We start from the raw sequence: 19,232 nt of genomic DNA, 5'->3' as shown, positions 1-19,232 counted from the left end.
CCCAAAGAGCCAGCGGAGCCGTGAGACAATTTGTCAACTTGACACTGATTTTGAGGGTAAGGGAAGTCCGTGGGGCTCGGTCCTGGTGCTTCTCCCCTCTCAGACAGAGCCGGTGCCCACGTGCCAGGGAAGCTGAGGGAGCAGCAGGAGCCCGGCCTCCTTCCCCGAGGCAGAGGCTGGTCGCTTTCAGCAAGAAAGCCTGACCCTGACAGGAGAGTGAACATCTCTGAGGTCCCTCCCGTCGGCACCCCTGCCCTGCTCCTGCAGCACCTCACTCACCGCGCTGCAGCGGCCGCAGGCACGGGCAGCGGGCTCCATTCGGACCTCGGCTATCGGCCTCACCCTGCTGAGACGAAGCTACAGCCCGTCTGACAACCTGCTTCTCGATGACAGGAGAGCATTGCTAGAGCCGGCACTGACAAGTCTCGAAGGCTGTCAGGGTTCCTGCAGCTGGAGGACGGCGTCTCACCGATGCCGTGGCCAGGGCAGCCCAGCGAGGCTCCGCTCGCTGCTTGCTCCCGTCCCACCTCGCCGACACCGCTGCAGCTCCGGCACTCGCCTCCTCCGTCGCCCTGCTTCAGCCGTGCTGTGCCACCCAGATCTCAGAGCAGCGCTTCATCCTCTTCTCTTCACTACGCCCATTGCGCCCCTCGAGACAGGGATTTCCAGAAGGACAACCAGCTGCAAAGCAAGCGATACCTGCAGAACTCCCTGCTTGTCCAGGCTTCGCAAAGCGCTGCGAGCACTTGGGGACACGAAGCCTCCACCCTGCCTCACTCGGCATCAGAAACGCCACCAGCCTCCGTCCCATTTACAGGGGACAACCTGAGCTCTAGTCCCTCCACACCGAAGTTATCTTTAACAAAAGAAAAGGGTGATCACAGCCTCTTAATGCGAGGCCCGAATTCACAGAAACGGTTAATCTTAAAATGTAAGTTACGGCAGTTTCACGACTAACTCGTATGCAAGTCTGAACTACTTGGCAGCCTCCCTCCTAGCAGCCCTACAACACACTTATCTGAGCCATCGGTGGCTTTAGGTCACTGCTATCAACTCTTGCAGCTGAGGTGGGTGAAGGGAGCTGCGGGTGCCGAGCCCCGGGCTGCTCCCCCCGCGGGCAGTAACGCCCCGTCGGCAGGGGGACGGCACTCGGCATGGGGCTGCCCAAGTGTGCCTAAGATCCACGCGGGCGGCGGCCAAGGAGTCCAAAGGATGCCCCGGCCCCAGGCAGCCAGAACACAGCCATGTCTACGCCGGCACCGCTGCCGGTGGCTGCCACGACCAGCCCGAGCCCGAGCCCTCGCCGCCAGCCCCGGCCTGGTGCCCCGTCTCTGCACACCCGCCACAAGCGGGTCCGTGCCCGGCCGTGTGCCCGCGGTGCTGCTCCTCGCCGATGGGGCGGCCCCGACCGAGGGAAGCCACCGGCACCTGGTGGCGTCCCGGCCGTGTCCGTGGGCACGGCATCGCGCCCCAGCCTCCCCTCCAGAACGGGAGGCCAGCCCTTTGTTTAAACTCTCTGGGTGGCCAAGAGGCTCTACAGAAAACAAACAACCTGAAGAAAGGGCGTGCTGCGCCGCTGCTCTATTTCACTGTCCTCTTCCCCCCAGAGAGAAATCACGGAGCAAGCTGCGGCCCACACCTCCGCCCTCCTGAGCGAGGCCGCAGCTCGGCAGCGCCAGCAAGGGAAAAAGGGAAAAAGGGAAAAAGGGAAAAAGGGAAAAAGGGAAAAAGGGAAAAAGGGAAAAAGGGAAAAAGGGAAAAAGGGAAAAAGGGAAAAAGGGAAAAAGGGAAAAAGGGAAAAAGGGAAAAAAGGGAAAAAGGGAAAAAGGGAAAAAGGGAAAAAGGGAAAAAGGGAAAAAGGGAAAAAGGGAAAAAGGGAAAAAGGGAAAAAGGGAAAAAGCCCCCGCGCCAGGGACGCTCCCTGAGCTCCACCACGGCGCAGAAGGCACTGAGCAGCCAGGCAAGCCTCCAGTGACAGAGGGCTCGGCGTGACTCAACCACGCAGCCGAGGTGCCCACGGGGCTGGGAGATGCTCCCCCGGACCGAACACGCCTGGAACGCGGAGGAAAACACAAAACCCACAGAGCGTGGCGAGCGCTGGGCTGACTCGCGGGGTGGTCTGCAACGTGCGGCACCGGTCAGCATTTATGAACGCCTCCTTGCCACGTTCGCTCCCCTAAATCAGATTTCACAACTTATCCTAAGAGACTCGAGGAAAAAAATTGTTCCCCACACGATGGCAGGACAAGGCACAGGGAGCGTTAGCTCCCGGCAGATCCCAAACCCCCATTTTCAAACATTTTGGCCATTTATAAAGAGGCTCACACCCTGCAGGGGCCGAGCCTCCCACCACAGAGAAGACAGTAATAACCTACTGAGCTACCACGTGGGGAAAGAGAAAACACGACCAAAATCAAAACCGAATCTAAAATAAGAGCTGAAGTGGAGGAACTTCACGGGGGGACCAACTCCCAGGGCAGCTCCTCGAAGCGGGCACCGCTGCCCCGCCACCAGCACACTCCCCGTACCGGCAGGGCTCCGTCCCGACCCCATCACAGCACAGAAGCCCCTCCAGCCGAGGAACACGTCAAGTTTTAAGCAGGTTTCAGCCCTTTCCTCAAACGTGCCTGAAGGTTTCCGTGCGAAGTAACGCGGATTTCCGTACAGCTGTGCCCACAGGTGCCGGCTGCAGCGCGAGTGCTGCTGCGAGGAAGAAGCCCCCGCACAGGACGGAGACGGCGCGCACCTCGCCTGGAGCCGTCCCCGACCACCCGACCGCTGCCGGCACCGGGTGCAGCGCTCACCTCACAACCGGGATTTTAACCTAAACGCCTGAGGAGCCCCCTCTTTACACCTCCGCACCGCCGACTGCTCCAGAAAGCAGAGACTGCAAGCGCCGCACAGGCTCCTGGGGGCACTCGGCCTGCCTCCCCGCTTCGGTTTTAGTTCAGAAACCTCAGCGCCGAGGCTCTCACTGTCAGCAGCGCTAATGGGGGTGCAGAGGAAACAAAGTCAAACGCGGGCGGACTGACTCCTGGGGACTAAACAAAAAGAAGAGCGTAAGTGGAAAAACAACTTTTGTTCTTGATACAGCAAGGGGAAAAGAAAACGAGAGTGAAACTTTCACGCTGCAAGGAAACAAAGCAACAAAACAAACAGCCAACACACAAAACCAACACAACGCACAAACCGCCCTCTACTCCCAAAGTAATCCTGCCCGGAGCCAGAGCCGCCAACCAACGCGGTGCTGGGCTGCCAGCACTGACACGCCGCCCCGCAAGCATCAGAAGATGGCCGCAGCTTGGCGTGACCACGGCGAGCGCCGCTGCGTGCCCTGGATGCCGGCAGCCGCGCTCTGCACGCACGGGGCCGGACACCGACACGCAGGAGCAGCGGGCGCGGCGCAGGACCCCCTGCCCGCAGCCATCGTCAGCTCCTCCCGGGGCTGGAGAAGCGAGGTCCTCGGCCTTTAAAAGCCACGGAGTGCTAAAAGCGAATTCCGCCCAAGCTCTCAAGCTGGAGGGCCTGACTTCAAATAGACGCAGGGGCTCGGACGGCTTTGCCCTGAAGCACGGAGCCACAGCAGGAGGGGAAAGGGGCTGGCTGCAGGGAATCAGGCTGGGCGAGCGCACGCACCCGGCCAGCGTGGCCCTTCCTCTCCTCCTGCCGAGCTCCCAGCTTCTCCTGGGCGAGGGGCTCTGCTGCACACACCCAGGGGCCTCAGAGCCAGCAGACCGCGGGCGAGGAGCCCACAAACCGGCCGAGAGCGGCCGCGCACACGTCGCTGCGGTCACCAGCTGGCATCGGGCCGGACCAGGCGGCACGCGGCGCACGGCTCGGGAGGCAGGGTCAGGCGGCTGAGCACGGATGCTCGCAGGGCACCAAGATGCGCGCCCCACGCGGCAGGCGGCCGTACGGGGCCACACACACGAGGCCAGCGGGCAGCGGCTCCTCCCGGCGCTGCTCTCACATCCCCTCCGGCAGGCAGAGAGCAAACGGGCCGCGGCCGCAGCCGCCTCGCGACCGTCGGGTACGCGGCGACTGCGTCTATATAAGGGAAGACGAGCGAGGGACTACACGCTGCGCAGCAAGCCCCGGCTTCCTGCTTGGTCCCCTTCAGCCCACAAAAGTTTTTGTGCTTTTCTTTTTTTTTTTTTTTTTCTTTCCAGAGTGACAACAGCAAACAATAGCAGGAACATGATTTTAGTTAGCAGAGCGAGGAGAGCGGGCGGCCCCGGGGAGAGGAGCGCGCAGGCGCAGCGTGCCCACGAGCTCAGGGGCACCGCAGCAGAACGCGCACTCCTGCCGTTTCCCCAAATACGAAGCGTCATCGCCCCCGGTTCAGTTTTACTGTCTGCAGCGCAACAATTCAGCTCGCTGATTACCTCTTCTCAGGAGAGATGCTAACTCGATCCTGTTTGGGAAGTATCCTGCCCACTGAGGACAGCTCTGTGCGGGCGCAGGGGGAGCTGCTGCAGGATACGCTGGCACAACCAGCAGGAAGCCACTGGTTCTGAAGCCTCAGACTGAAACCCGCTCAGGTCCTGCAGAAACGGAGAAGCCACAAACACGGTGGCAGCACAGGAATGAGGGCTTTGTGTCCGTTGTTTGTCTACCTGCAGGCACAAACCGATCGCAGAGCCCTTCTCAAAGGCTGCTGTGCACCAGCGAGCATCCACGCGGTGCCTTTGGTGCACCACGGAGCGATGTCAGCACATGGGCTGTGCCCCTCTGGGCTCAGTCCAAGCCGGAGAGCACAGCCCCATGGTGAAGGGTGCCCGGCAAGGCACGGGGCAGAGCCATGCGGGGAGAGGCCCCTCGGCGCCCCCGGTCACCCCCAGGGCTGCCGCTGCTGGGCTCTGCTCCCCGCCGCCAGCGTGCTGCTGGATGCAGAACCCGATTCGCCTCCGCTGTGGCTTCCACACCACCAGCCCCAAAGGCCTTTGGAGACCGGGGAAAGACGCAGTCAGTTCTTACAAAGCCTGCCGACCTCACCAGCCCGTTCCCGCGGGGAGCCCCGTGCAGCCCGGACACGCAGCTCCTGCCCGTGGCCCTTCCCTGCCCGCCCCGGTCCGCGTGTCCCAAGAGGATCTCTGCCGATAACTCACCGACCGCCCCCAGCCACGCCAGCCCGGCTCGGAAAATGAGCTTTGTTCGCTCACAGCTGCTGAACAGCAGGAGCTGGGGCTGTGAAGGACCTTTCTTCAGATCCTCAACGAAGTCATTCTGCCGAGGCTCAAGGAGGCTGCGACCACGGGAGGGGCTGAACCGGGGCCCCACTGCCCCCCGAGCCCAGTTGCTGCAGGGCTGGTGGCACGGCACGCGGCTCGGCAACGCTCCCTCCAGCTCCTCCGTGGGCACAGAGCACACCAGCCTCACCCAGCAACCCGGCCACTGAACAACACGCCGCCCAGTGCTGGAAAACACCAGTAAGCCCCAGGATTTACATTAACTCCCGGCAGCGTCTCCATCTGGAAGCTTTGCAAATCCCAAAGCCCTGCCTTGCAGCCCTGACCCCCGGAGCACATCCTGCAGGGCCGCCCCGTGCAGGTCTCGCTGCTCCACGCACGCCGGCGAGCTCGCCGGGCACCGCTACCCCGATGCAACCGCACGACCCTCGTCCCAACACCGTGCAGCGCTTCCTGGCAGCTCAGCGGCACCGCACGACTCGTCCACCTGCCTCCAGCACGGCCCCAGGCGTCACCGCACCTCTCACTCGGTTCCACCTTCGTGGAGAGGCCGCAAAGCGGCCACCCAAAGCCCTCTGCCCCTGCCTCAGCCGTGGACTGAAGCGTGCGTGGTTTCAGATGGAAAAGCGGTGTCGCACGGACCGCGTCCAGGAGAAAACGGACCTCTGGAGAACGAATACGGCGTTACCTGGCACAGGCGTGCTTTCCAAGGGCAAAGAGCTACTCGAGAACCTCGGCGGTGCTATTCCACGGGTACAGGGAGCGGAGCAGGGAGAGGGGGGTGCGGGCACTGGTCCCCACCACCCAGGGGGTAGGAGCACCCTTGAGCTTCACACACCGCCTTCCCAGGTCTCCGTTCACCCCTGGGTGGGTCTCGCCCCGCTGTGCCCATGCGCAGACAGCTCCGCGGGGCGGACTGGCTGCCACCGCCAGGACAAACCTGCCGTCCCCAGAAACAGCTCCCTGCTCCCTCCGTGCTCCGCTCCCAGGGGCACACGTTCCATTTTCTCATTATAATCGCTCTCATCTTGTGCAGCGAAGCCCGGCACAGACAGCACAGGCCTGCAGACCACGGCCAGCTCCCCGTGCGCCTCCCAAACCGCGGGGACCTCCGGCTGCTGCCCAGGCACTGCACTGACATCCGACGGAGCCTGAGGAAGGGAGCGGGGCTGAGAGTCCCACAGCGGTGAGGGGAGGAATGTCACAAATAACGGTTTGGAGATGGACGGCGAGAGTTGTCCATGGAGGAAAACAATGGCAAAGCTCTGAGGACTATCCTCCGTTTGAAGGGAGCGCTTCAGGTCCCCCGCACTCCCACTCAGACTGCAAGCAGGATGGCCCTAGGTTCTGCAGTCACCCCTTAGAGCCAAGGACGCGGCACTTCCCATGGCAAAAGTAGGACAAAAGCTGTGGCAGCTGTGCGGAGAGGCGGGGCTGGTTTGCTTGGCTTCTTGTTTGTTTGTTTTTTAAAAAACTGCACAGGGCCGCTGTCCTTGAGCAACGCCCTGCGCTCCGGTCGCAGCACGGCTACAGACAGCCCCTCATCCCCCGAACCGAGCTCCCCTCCTCAGGCAGGACACCCAGCCCCGTACCACGTCAGGACACCAGGCCACCGCCCTACTGGGACGAGAAGAGCGCGCCTCCTCGCGCACGCTTGCGAGACATTTATTCCCACGATTTTTACTTCTTGCTCTCTGCGGATTCACGGACAGCCAAAATCACGAGCCACGGACGAGGGCGGCAGCTCCCAGGGTCACAGCACGAAGGCTGCAGGAGCACCGCCGGTCCCGCGCGCGCCGCAGCCTGCCGTGCCGTCGCTGCTCCTCTCCCGCTGCCTGGCAGGGCTCCGGGGCCGTCAGCTGGTCCATGACCGAGCCTCAGCCTTCCACGGCACTTCCCACCGGGAACAGATTTCCTTCTCTAACGAGTGATTCAGAGGGACCGCAGCCCCTGCGCTTTCATGGAACGCTTGTCTCATGACTCCCCTGCAGAAGCCTGCAGCGTTTCCATTCCTGCAGGGACGGCGCTCGCCGTGCCGTCTATTCAGTCTAGCGTGCTGAGGCAGCGTCAGATGACAGCGCGCGCTTATTCTTCTTGGCCTGATGCCACCGAGACGCTTCACATCCAGGAGACAGGGCCAAGATATGCCCACAGATGCTTTTGAAGGGCCTTTGAGAAAATGCAGCTACTTTTCCATGGGCAAAACCTTCTGTGAAAAGGCCAAGACCATAAAGAAGCGGAGGTTATGACCTTGTCTTGGGGAGGTCTGCTCAGCTTTCCCGCTGATTATATATGGCCTGAATAACCTTACTATTGTACCCCTTACCGCACCTGCGAGTAAGGCGATAGCTGCCTGCCTCTGGAGTTTCACAACACCCCGTCCGCTCTTGCCAAAAATTCGGTTCTCTGGGGTTTATTTCATTTGTTCTCGCAGCGGCCTGGCGCAGCCTCAGGTCCCGGAGGCGTCGGGGCCCTGGCCAGCCCTTTCTTGTGCTCTGCAGTGCTGCAAAAACCCCAAGCCCAGCAGCGTCGCTCTGCGCTCTGCCAGGACAGCGGCGTTAACGTCAGCAGCAACGCCGACATCCAGCGCCCCAACGAGAACATCTCCGTGACGCCGCTTCAGGAGGCGACTGTCAGTCCGGCCACCCCACGGCCTCGAACCCAGCCTCGTTCCTCCCTCAGAGGCTCAAACTGAGCGAGTCCCCGGACCGACGAGGTGGGACGGCGGGGCAGGAGAGCGGCTGGCACCGCCTCACCAACGCCTCCACCGCGGGGACACGGGGCCGGAGCCGGCCGCGACACACGGAGGTGACGGGAGCAGCGAAGCAGGCACCCGGCCGGGGGCAGCGGGCACGTCCACAGAGCACGGCACTGCCACCAACCTGCCCACGGCTGCGGCCCCACGCAGAGGGGCTCTCGGAGCTCACACCTTGCTTTTCTCCCGCTCCAGGCTGCCCCCAGCCATCAAATTAAACGTGGAGGCTGCAGGTGGCGATGAAGCTCCCGCGCGCTGCAGCGAGACAGTGCCAGAACCAGCCACAGGTGAGCTCTCCGAAGGGACTGGCTCAAGCAGCAATCCCGGCCAGCCCTTGGGATAGCTCGTCCTGAAGAGACATGAGTCTAAACACGGGACAAACCTTGAGTAGGTGCATCAGTTTTAAAAACATCCAACGTGATCACCCTGACATCCTCAATGGCGAGGAATTTCCCTGAGAAGCAACATTTTTGAGAGGCAGTTCTGTAAAGTGAGAGTTGCCAAGAAAACTTGAGGTCAATAGAGAAGAATCAACATCCCCAATCTCTGCTTCGTTAACTGTTAAAGCGGCCTCAATTGCCAGCACTTAGCGTAAAAAAACAAAACGGGGATGTCAAAGACGACAGTAAGGTTACGACAGTGAGGATAAAGGCAATTATGTGAAACGAGCAAGGAAACCTCCAAACGGCCAAAAAACCAGTCCGAACAGAGAGGAAAATAAAGAGCAAACCAGAGCATAGTCAAGGCAGCTGAGGGAAACTTGGAGAGCCTGAAGCCAGAGGCAGAACAAGCAGCGCAATTCACTGAAGCAGCAGCAGGAATTCCCCCGAGAGCAGCTGCAGGAGCTGCGCAGGTCACGGCTCCGCGCTGCACACGCTGCTGGCAGCGCCCCTGCTCGCTGCGCTTCTCTCCAGCCTGGGCACGCTGGCTGCTCCTGCCCGGCTCTGCTTTACAGAGAGTCTTCGAGGAAATCGCCAGGCGGGACTGGATCCTTTTCCACTCAGAGACAACTCACCACGCCGAGCTGTCAAGGAAAACGGCACTACAACGGCCTGGAAAATTAAAAACGCATGCGGTAACCAAAATCAGCGAGGAGTTACCCTACAGCTGGAGAATGAAAAATCTCCCCTAAGGCCTCCGTCGCTTTTTGTTCCCAACTCGCTTTAAATACACTGTTAGGAACAGAGCTGCTCCCCTGATTCACAACCACCGTGCAATTACCTTAACGAGCCGCCCGGACCAGCCAGCAGCAGACACGGGCGGACAAGCAGCGTCCGCAGAGCAAGCGCGTCAGCTCCCCGGTGCGTTCCCAGGAGGCTTCAAGGAAAGAAACCTTCCCTTCCGCGGCTCTGCCACTGCTTCCAGCCCACCTCCCTACAGGAGGAAGACGGGGCAGAGGGACACGGGTGACGGAGGCGGTGCGGACACCCCACGTGAAGCCTTGGGGAAGCGCCGTGCCACCCCGGTGGCTGCTGAGCCTGAGAAGCAGCACGGCAGTGACAACACCAGGAGCGGCTCGGCCTGGGGCCGGCAGCTTGAGCGAAGGCTCAGCCCGCACGGGAACGGCCTTCTGGTGGCTCTAAGCAGGACCGCACGCAGCCCCAAAGACAAAGGCCAAGTCCCTCAAGCACCTCCAAGTCCAACAAGCAGCTGCAGCACGCCGGCGTTCCGTTGGGTAATAAAATACCTGCGCTGCCGAGGCAGCAGCACCGACACGGGCGATGGAAGCCGCCCGCTGGAGCAGCCCTCTTCCGTCCAAGCTCCTCTGCGCAACGAGGCGGCCGGGAAGGAGGCCCAGCACGGCCACGCTTCTGGAGCCCTCGCCCTGTGCGCCGCAGGCGGGGCCGACGGGCACAGACCCTCGGGTTTCAGCCCGGCGCCCCGTTAACCGCACCGGGTTGCAGGGCACCGCCGCCGCCCGGACCCTCGCAGGTGCCTCTCATCTCGGTGACTCCCTGCGCTTCCCCCTCCTCACCGCACCTCCCAGCGCCCACACGTCCTGCGCCCGGCGAGGGCCCCCGGGGAGGTCCTGGGGTCACGGCGGGGAAGTTGGGCGCTCAGTGCAGGGGCACGAGGCGCTGAGCGGCTCCACAAATCGCTTCTGCGCCGTAAGGTGCTGGCAGCTCCCTCGTCCCGCCTGTGCATCGGTTGGGAACGCTAACGACAGACGGTCATGTCCCAGCTCGTTAGGGAAGGCCATAATTAACGCTACTCCAGGACCTGCTGCAGTTGCACCTGACCGCCCAACTCCCCCAGCGTGGTTCTGCGTAACCGGCTGCCCGCAGCCCCTCGGCCCCCGGCTCCCACCGCCCATCCACGCGCACGCGCCGCAGGGACGCCCAGCCCTCGGCTCACAGACGGCCGCTGCCGACACGCATCTGCTGGGGCTGCTCCTGCCCCTCAGACGGAGCCGTGCGGGATCGCTCCTCGCCTTCTAGGGGAAAAAAAGCGCTGCCGTGCCCCCGGGCAGCCAGCAGCAGACTCCGCTGACTCCCGGTTATCGCAGCCCGTGCCGCTTCGCTAATCTGGGCTTTAACCACACCGCCAGCCTCGCTGCGGCTCCCAAGCAACGAGGCCGAGACTTGCTTATCCAATTTAACATCTCAAATGGAGCCAACTAACAAGAACCATCACACTAGGACTAGGTGCCCAAGTTTAATCTCCAACACGGACAAAGCGCAGGGATATGTGCATGCACGGGACCCATTTTAGCCAGCACTGCCCGCACGGGAGCTTCCCGAGCTGCCTCTGTCGATGGGCACTGACCTACGTGGTGAAGCAGCACCCGCATCTGAAGCGACGTTGTCCTAACGTCCGTGCTCTCACCCACAGACATCCAAGCCACTGGTAGCCCATCGGAGTCACCCCTGCCGACCACTGCTGTATAAATCAGCACTTCTTTTTGCCGGGGGGCTCATTCTGCTCGTTAGGAAGTAAATTGGAGCAGCCTATCTTTGGTACGCCGTACGGCACCGCGCACGCTGCCTGACCTCCTTCCTAAGTAGGCCTGCTAAGTTCACATTGATCTCATCCAGGAGCTTATCTCTCCTCGTTTCTAATCTAACCTGGCTTTTCGCAGCAACCCCCGCCATGCCAGCTGACAAAGTCCAGCGCCACCGAAGAGTGCTGCTTTCTCACTCGCATCCACCCGCGCATGCCAAGCGATGCACGAACCCACGAGCACCGCGGTTTCGCCCATTGCTAAATAAAACCGATGACGCGGCCCCTCGCCGATAGCCCTGCTGCCACCACAGCCGCTCCTCCAGAAGGAGCTGAAGCAAACAATTGTCCTCCGGCCGCGTCCTATTCAGCGCCGAACAGAGATGCTGTGTCCCAGGCGAGCGCCAGGCAGCGTCCCGCTGCCCGCAGCTGCGCCCGCCCCGGCTCCGGCTCCTGCGCTCCTGCCGCAGGCGGTGCGGGAGCCGCGGTGGGGGGGGGCGGCAGGGGGCAGCCCCCGCAGCGGGGAAGGGCTGGACACGGGGAGCACCACACCGGGACCCGCCGCTGCCCTGCTGCGCGCTGCCGAGCGGGCACCTGGTCCTGGCACAGGGCCTCCGCGTACCCAGTGCACCCAAACCCCCCGGCCGGGGCTTGCACGTGATTTAGCACAGACTTCCCCAGGTGTCAACTAACAGACACGCACCGCTGTTCTCAGAACACGAGGTGCCTGGCTGCCGGTACCGAAACCAGCAGCAAGACAAACACTGGGCGAGGTCCCTAGAACGGCATCGGAGGCCGTCGCCCGCTCCAGAAGAGCGAGGGATGCACCGAGCACCACGGCGGCTGCGCCGCGGAGCCCCCTCGGGACGCCCCGTGCTGGGCGAACCCAGAAGCCGCCCGAGTCGGGCAGGGCGAGGGGGCGGCATCGCAGCATCGCCTCCCTCCCCGCTGCAGGGGCCGTGACTCAGCCGGAGCGAAGGCGCGCTTATCTGGGCCATCAGCACGGTTCGGAGAGGAAGGTGACGTAGCGCCGAGGCAATCAGCCTGACTCGTTTCTGCTCCACTTCCTACGGCTACCCACAACACAAATGTGTCTGACAAACAGAGAGCTTCAATTCTTCCTCCCCAAAAAAACACCCTGCTGCACCATTTTGACCAAAAAAGCAGTCAGAAAAAAATAAAAATAGCAGGCAAGACTATCCAAATCGCAGCTACGAGGCATCGGCAGCTGCCAAATACACGGGCTGTTCCTGCACACTGACACGTGGCCGCTTCTGAGCCACGCCACAAACAAAGAGGGGACTGGAATCAGCACGAGAAAAGGGCCTCTGCTCCTCGGAGTGCCCGTGCTCACAGGGAGCCCCCTGGCACCCCGGCCGCCCCCTCACTGGTGACCGCGGCCACCTCGGCCAGGCCCTGCGCGCCTCGGCTCCTTCTGCTGCAAAGCCGGCAGGGATTCACACGCTCTGGGTATCTGAACGACGCGTTCCCGGAGCGGGATGATCCCTGCCCCGTGGCACTCTCAGCACCCGGTGCGACGTCACGGGGCATCCAGCACATCGCAGCCTCAGAGGGCGACGCAGCCCGGCCCGCCAGGCTTCATGCCGCGACCACGGCAGATGCAGACAGGAGGAGGCCCCGGCCGTGCCCGCGGGACCACCATCCCGGAGGGCTCCTCTGCGCCGCCTCCTTCCCGCCCCGCGGCCGGGGCTCCCGCGAGGCACCAGCAGAGCCACTGGGCAAAGGCCAGGGCACGTCCCTGCTGCGGCCGAGCCTTCCCTGTGTTTGTTTGCTTTCAGCATCTACAGAACCACAGCTGCTTTTCATATCTGGCATTGCAGCGCCAGGAACCGGGAAGTAAAACTGGCTGGGAACAAAGCCTTCAGATTCCTGCCCGAGCTGAGGAAAATACACGCTAAAGCGAGGGAAATTTTAAAGAATTTGCAAAATTCTCACCGGCAGCAAACAAAATATTACTAACGGTGGAGGAATCTGGTTACAGCATATGTTTCGAATTGGTGCTTCCTCCTTGCGCTCACCCGCTCTGCCCAAACGGTGACACACGGGGATGGCAGCTCGGGACGGGACTCCAGCCCGGCCCCGCGGGAGGCTCCTGGTGAGCAGGGCCGGGCGGGACGGAGGGCTGAGGGTGTCACACGTGGCTATGCAGAGGGCTGAGGCTGGCGCACACGCGGCTGTCCGGCACAGGCGTCGCTGCGGGGCCCAACCCGCTCCCACCGGGGCGACACACGGCGCCCCACGAGGGAGGAGGGCCGCCCGCGGCGGGGCTGAGTTTTCCATCCCGCCCCCAGTGACGCTGCAGGGTTACCAGCTGCAGAGGTGAGCCGGTGGAAAGTTTCGCCCCGAGACGCTTCTTGCGCCGTACGAGGCGATTTCAGAGCATCACCCACTCGGCGATCAGGGAAGCACAGCGCCCCGGGGCCACGCCTGCAGCCCCGCCACGGGCGCCCCGCAGCGCCCACGGCCGAGGCCAGGCCGCGGCTTCAGCGCCGGGGCGGCGAGCGCGTTCGCAGCGGGGTGCCAGCCGTGCCGGCCCGCCGCCGGGGGAGGGATGGGTGGCACAGGAGGAACAGAGCCCGCCCAGCGCCGCGCGGCTCCCCCGGCCCGCTGCCTCACAACCACCGGGGCGACCGCAGGACTTCTCCCTTCTGATCCGCGGGAGCAGAATCACAGGACGCGGCCTACAATGGGCTGCGTTGGCAGGGACCTCAAAGCCCCTCTGGTTCTGACCCCCCCACCACGAGCACGACCCCTCCTCCAGCCCCGGCTGCCCCCAGCCCGGCCTTGGGCCCCCCCAGGGATGGGGCACCCCCACCTCCTCGGGGCGGCCTGCACCAGGCCCTCGCAGTAAAGAGCCTCTTCCTTATACCCTATCTCACCCTGCCCTCTGTTACTTTAAGGCCCTTACGCCACGTCCCATCACCACATGCCCTGGCAAAAAGCCCCTCCCCAGCCGTAGCCCCCCTTTGGGCACTGTGAGCCCGCTGCGAGGCCCCCCCGGGGCCTTCTCGCCCCCAGGCCCAACGCCCCCAGCATCCTCGCAGCTGCCCCTGGCCCCGCTCCAGCAGCTCCGTGTCCTCGCGCGGGGCCCGGAGCTGGACGCAGCGCTGCAGGGGGGCCTCCCGAGGGCAGGCAGAGGGGCACATCCCCCCCTCGCCCCGCTGCCACGAGCGCCTCCGGGAAGGGGCAGCGCCGAGACCGGTGCCAGAGAGCGCCCTGCTGCCCATCGGAGCCGCTGCTGGCTGAGGGCTGCCCTGAACCCCCGCTGAGCAGAGGGGCACAGAGGCTGCCAGGCGCCCAGAGCGTCTCCTCCAGGACGAGTCCAGCCACAGAGGCCGAGGCAATGGCTGGATGCCCCTGCACGGGGCCGACCCCCGCGTGGCGGCGCCGGGAGATGCCCCCGCTCCCGGCAGCCGGAGCACAGCCAGACGGCGGGCACAGCCCCGCACGCAGCGCGTGCACGGATCACGTCCTCTCCTCCCGCGGCGCCCCCCGAATGTCTGTGTGGGGAGCGAGCTCGCCGCCAGCACCCGCGGGAGGCGGCTCAGCGCACGGGGATCGCGCCAGCTGCGTGTGCGTGGCGCTGAGCGAGCGGGGTCGAGGCGGCGAGTCACTTGGACGGGCCACGCACCAAGGAGCGGAGCACGGCGCCCGCCTGCTGCCACGGGCAGCGCCTCCCCCGGGGGCGCGGCAAGGACAGCCCGGCAGCAGGAGCCCGGTGGGCTCCCCGGTGCCCGCACGGCACGGCAGGACGCGGCAGGTTGCCTTCAGCCTCTCCTGCACCAGCTGCATGTCCTCCTCCCGGCCTTCGCACCGACGGCCCAGCACGCCTCCTCCGGAGTGACTTTTGTGAAGGAGAATGACACGGAACATTTTCGGTGCAAGCAAGAACTAACGGAGCACTCAGAGCAGCCTGCAGAACCAGTGAGAAAAACTGTTAGGACAGACAGGAACGAGCGCGTATCCTCCAGCAGCTCCGCGCCACAGCCAGGCCATTACGTGAAGATTTTTTTCCGCTCTGCTGCCAAGTCCCAAGCCAGAATTCTGCTTTCCTGCTGCAACAGCTGAAGATCTCGCCACAAACAAAGCACAGAACAGCCCGATGAGAAGCGCCGCATACGGAGGGCGTGAGGGCAGGAGGCTCGGAAGGGCAGCTGCAGATTTGGACACGGCCAGAGACAGCAGCGCATTCACAATGGCTCATTCCGAAACGCGTTTCCTAAACCCCCCGATTTTATTGTTGTTTTCCAGCTCCCCACAGGGAAGGGGCCGCGGCTCGCTCAGCGCTCCGTACAGAAATCCCAAAGAAACCCCGAAGAGAGCCCTCGGCAGCGCTCGGCACGTCCTGAGGCTGCGCTGCTCTGCCTGAGATCCGGCCCCGCGCAGGCCACAGGGGACGGAGCGAAACCTCCCGGCGCCGGAGGGCAGCAGGCAGCCAGAAGGCCCGGCCCCGCAGCGCGGCCGTTCCTCCTCATCCGCAGGGCCGCAAGCGCCCGGCGACCTGAAAACAGCCAGCTAGAGAGCACCAGGAGTTATCGTGGCAGGACGGGACCGGCGCTCGCGGATGAACGGGGCCGTTCCCTCGGCTGGGGCGCTGGCTCCGCGTGCAGCCCCTGCAGGACGCAGCCCCTCTCCTGAGCACACGAAGCCGGTGAGAGAGGCCCGTGTGTGCTGTGGGGCACGATCCCACAGCTCGGTGTGGTCCCGTGGCTCAGCATCGCAGCCCGGAGGGGAAGGCGGCCAGACCCGTGCCTGGTGCACACCCAGGAACTCTCACAAGGCCCTTCCCCGGCCAGACGGCGCGCTTCCGTCACAGTTAACGACCCTTGGCTTCTACCAGAGTTAACGACCCTTCTTCTCTAACCCCGGCAGGACAGCACCCACCCCGGGCAGGCCACCGCGACCCCGCACGGTGCGTGCCGGGGAGGCCGAGCCCTTCGCAGCCCCGAGATGCCAGCCGTAACCCGCGGGGACGCGCCGGGCTCCCCCGCGGCACCCCCGCCAGCCCCACTTCCTGCCTCTCCCCAGCCCCCGCAGCCGCCTCCGCTCGCTTTCGGTTTTGCTCCCACGAAGGCGCGATGAGCTGTGCCTGGGGACGGCAGAGCCGCCGGGGTCCCGCATCCCGCGGGGCTCCCCTTCGCTGCCCCCCGCCACCAACCTGCCCCCGCCTGACCGCTAACCCCATCGGCGCACGGAGGCCTCGCGGGCAGAGCCGAGCCCCTTCCCCGCCTGCTCGAGGGCCCCCCCGTGCCACAGCGGGACCCCCGGAGCCCCCCGCACCCGCTCCCCTGCTGGCACTGGCACCAGCTAGCCGGGGCAGCAGGGAGGTGCCGCGCAGGCTGCAGCCCTGCCGAGACCGCCCCGACCTGTAGGGCAATTAGTCACTGGCAGAGAGCGGTGTGCCCTGCCTCCAGCACCACCTAAGCTCCCTTCAGGGAGGTGCTGCAGGAAATCGGCACCGCAACGGCAAGCATTGCCACCACGGCCCCCGGAACCAGATAAGGGGTCACGAAGATACCGGTCAGTCTGCGCTTCCGTAGCCGACGATCCCCGGGGCTCCTCAGGTCACTCTGACACGCAGCTTGCTCCACACCGCCCATCGTGCTGCGAGGGAGAGCACCGGGGGCTCGCAGGCCGGGACGGGGGAGCTGTCTGCCCTTGCTGTCACCGGCGGGGCTGGCGTTCGCAAGGTGCCACCGCCGTCGGTCCCATCCCCTGGCCAAGGGCACACGAGCGCCCGGCCGAGGTCGCCTTCAGCGCAGCCCCAGGAGCACAACACCCAGGCCCTGCGGTGGAAGCTCCTTGTTGCGCCCCGGAGGCTCCCCCCTCTTCACCGCGCAGCTCTGCCACGCTCTGTAAGACAGCCGTCCCGTCCGTCTGTCCGTCCTGACATCCAATTCCCTGTGCCTAGGGCGACGCTCAGGCTGCACCAGCAGCCACAGGTAGGAGGCAGGCCTGCCTTGTGTGACGCGGAGCACACAACAGCCTCGTGCCATCGGGCACAGCCAGCCCGGCCACGAAGCCGCCCACGGGGGCGCTGCCTGAGGACCCCAAGCCCCGTGGGGACGCGGGGCCCTGTGCACCTCCGGCCCCGCTGCACCAGCGGCTCCGCTCGGCCGGGTGCGAGCAGGAAGCATCCCGCAGCCTTCCCCTACAGCACTACTCACACCGACCAGGGACCGACCGCTCCCCGCCGGGAGCAGCGCTCGCAGCACGGCACCCACCGCGGCTCCTGGGCCTCTGGAGCGCGAGGCAGCAGCCGGGGTCGGGCACGCGGGGGCCAGGCGCGAGGCACTGCTGCTCCTGGGCCGGGGGCGCCTCACCCCACCGGGAGCTGCCGACGGGTTTCAGGTCAAGGCTGGGTGCTGTGCCGAGACCCGTACCAGCACAAACGCAAGCAAGCGTGGCGCGGTGCTGTAGCCCACGGACGGGATTTAAAACCAAACGGTGGGTGTTTAGGTCAGAAGAACGCAGCTCGTTAATTGCAACGTCTCCTTTCTGACGCCCCGCTGCAAACAACACTTGGCCGCAGAACTTCCCCAGGCAAGTCCCGGACGGCACCACGAAGACTCACGGCACTCATTTCTCCCTTCTGAAACTCCGGTTTCCAGAACTGAGGGCGAGGAGCGGATGGCTGCGACACGGGCCCGTCCCACAGCACCGCCGTACGTGACGGCCGCCGCTACCAGCAGCCACCGCTGCCGGCTGCCAGCACCCCACGAGGGAGGCCGGGATGTGCAAAGCGGCGCAGGAGGAGGAACTGCAGGGCTCAAAGGAGCCAGAGGCAGCACGGCCACACGCCGCTGTCCCGGCCTTCCCAGTCCTCTGCAGGTCTCACGGCACGCCAGCCCCGTGGCACGCCAGCTTCGCAGCACGCCGGTCCCGCGGCACACGAGTCCGGCCCGGGGGTGGCCGGGGCGAAGCATCTCCCCCAGCCCTCTGCCACGCCAGGGGATGCCGCAGGGCCGGGGAACCCAACGCGGGCGGTAACGGGGGAGAACCGCCACGGCATCGGTTCTGCTCAGAACGCACCGGAGCTCTCGGCCGGCCCCGGCCCCGCGTTGCTCCCGAGGCCGCGCTCCCGGTGCCGCCCCGCAGCCGGGCGGCCCCGCACCGGGTGCCCCCAGGGCTGCTGCTTCCCACCGGCGGGGCAGAGGGGACGCCGGTCGCGCGGTGGGTGCCGGTGCCCGGTGCTCCGAGCGCCCGTGTCCGTGCAGCCGGGTCTCGCCGGGCCCCCAGCTCCCTGCGGGGACAGCACCGGGCAGGACGGGTCCCCCCGGCGCCGGGGGAGCGCCACGACCCTGCCCCCGGCAGCCTCCGGGCCCGCGGGGTGCGAACGGGGCCGCGGCTGGGCCTGGCAGAGCCCGGTACCGGCGGGGGGCTGCGGGCGGGGGGCTCGGGGCAGCGGCTCCGGGCAGCGGCACGGCCCCGGCCCTGCCCCGGGGGGGCTCCCGGTGCCCGCCCCCCCCCGGGACCCGCTCCGGGGAGCTCCGGGAGCCGCCCCCGGGCCCGGCCCCGGTACCGGCCGCGGTCCCGCCCCGCCGCCCCGCCACGTCGCCGGGCCGCGGCCCCCCCCCGCCGCACCTCCCCGCCGTGCCCGGCCCCCCCCGGCCCCCCCGGCTCCCCCCGGTCCCCCCCGGCCCGGCGCCGCCCGCGCCCCTCCCCCGCGGCGGCAGCTGACAGCGGCGGCCCCGGCTCACCGCGCTTGTCCGCGTCGTAGCCCACGAGGACGAAGTAGTCGGCGAGGCGGGCCATGGCGGCGGGCCGGGCCGGGCCGGGCCGGGCCGGGGGAGGCGCCGCGCTCACAGCCCCGCTCCCGCTGCCGCCGCCGCCGCCGCCGCCCGCCCGCGCGCCGCCCCGACCGCCGCCATCTTGGCGCCGCGCGCTGCCCGGCCCGGCCCGCCCGCACTGCGCCTGCGCCGCTGCCAACGGGAGGGGGCGCGGCACCGGCACGCCGGTGGGAGAGGGGCGGGGCCCGGCGGAGGGGGAGGGGCGGGGGCGGGGGGCGGGGCTAGGGGCGGGGGCCGGGGGCGCGCTCCGCGGGCACGCGCGGGCGGGGGCGCGCAGCCACGGGGGGGGCGGGGGGGTCCGGGGACGAGCAGCAGCTCCCCGGGAAGGGGTCTGGGGTCCCCTGGGGTTTGGGTGCCCCCAGCCCCAGCACCGTGTCCCCATGTGCCCTGTCCCCGTGTCCCCACATCCCTGTGTCCCCCTGTCCCCCTGTCCCCACGTCCCCACATCCCCATGTCCCTCTGTCCCCGTGTCCCCATATCCCCACGTCCCCATATCCCTGTGTCCCCCTGTCCCCCTGTCCCCATATCCCCACGTCC

The 19,232-nt window shown here is 65.7% G+C and overlaps 1 protein-coding gene across 6 annotated transcripts in view; it reads right to left on the bottom strand.

Moving 5' to 3' along the window:
• Positions 1-18,694, bottom strand: part of SBF1 (SET binding factor 1) — a 74,111-nt gene extending 55,417 nt beyond the window's left edge. For all 6 annotated transcript variants that reach the window (XM_035569297.1, XM_035569298.2, XM_035569300.2 and 3 more), the window contains exon 1: positions 18,606-18,694. In XM_035569297.1, coding sequence (XP_035425190.1) covers positions 18,606-18,660 — 55 coding nt within the window. In that variant the 5' untranslated portion in view covers positions 18,661-18,694. The remainder of the gene's footprint in view (positions 1-18,605) is intronic.
• Between the last annotated feature and the right edge of the window lie 538 nt (positions 18,695-19,232).

Source organism: Cygnus atratus, chromosome 1 (assembly GCF_013377495.2).
Source record: "Cygnus atratus isolate AKBS03 ecotype Queensland, Australia chromosome 1, CAtr_DNAZoo_HiC_assembly, whole genome shotgun sequence".
In the NCBI taxonomy this organism is placed as follows: domain Eukaryota; kingdom Metazoa; phylum Chordata; class Aves; order Anseriformes; family Anatidae; genus Cygnus; species Cygnus atratus.
Note: the sequence above shows the minus strand (reverse complement) of the source record. Positions and strands in the feature narration are given on the sequence as shown.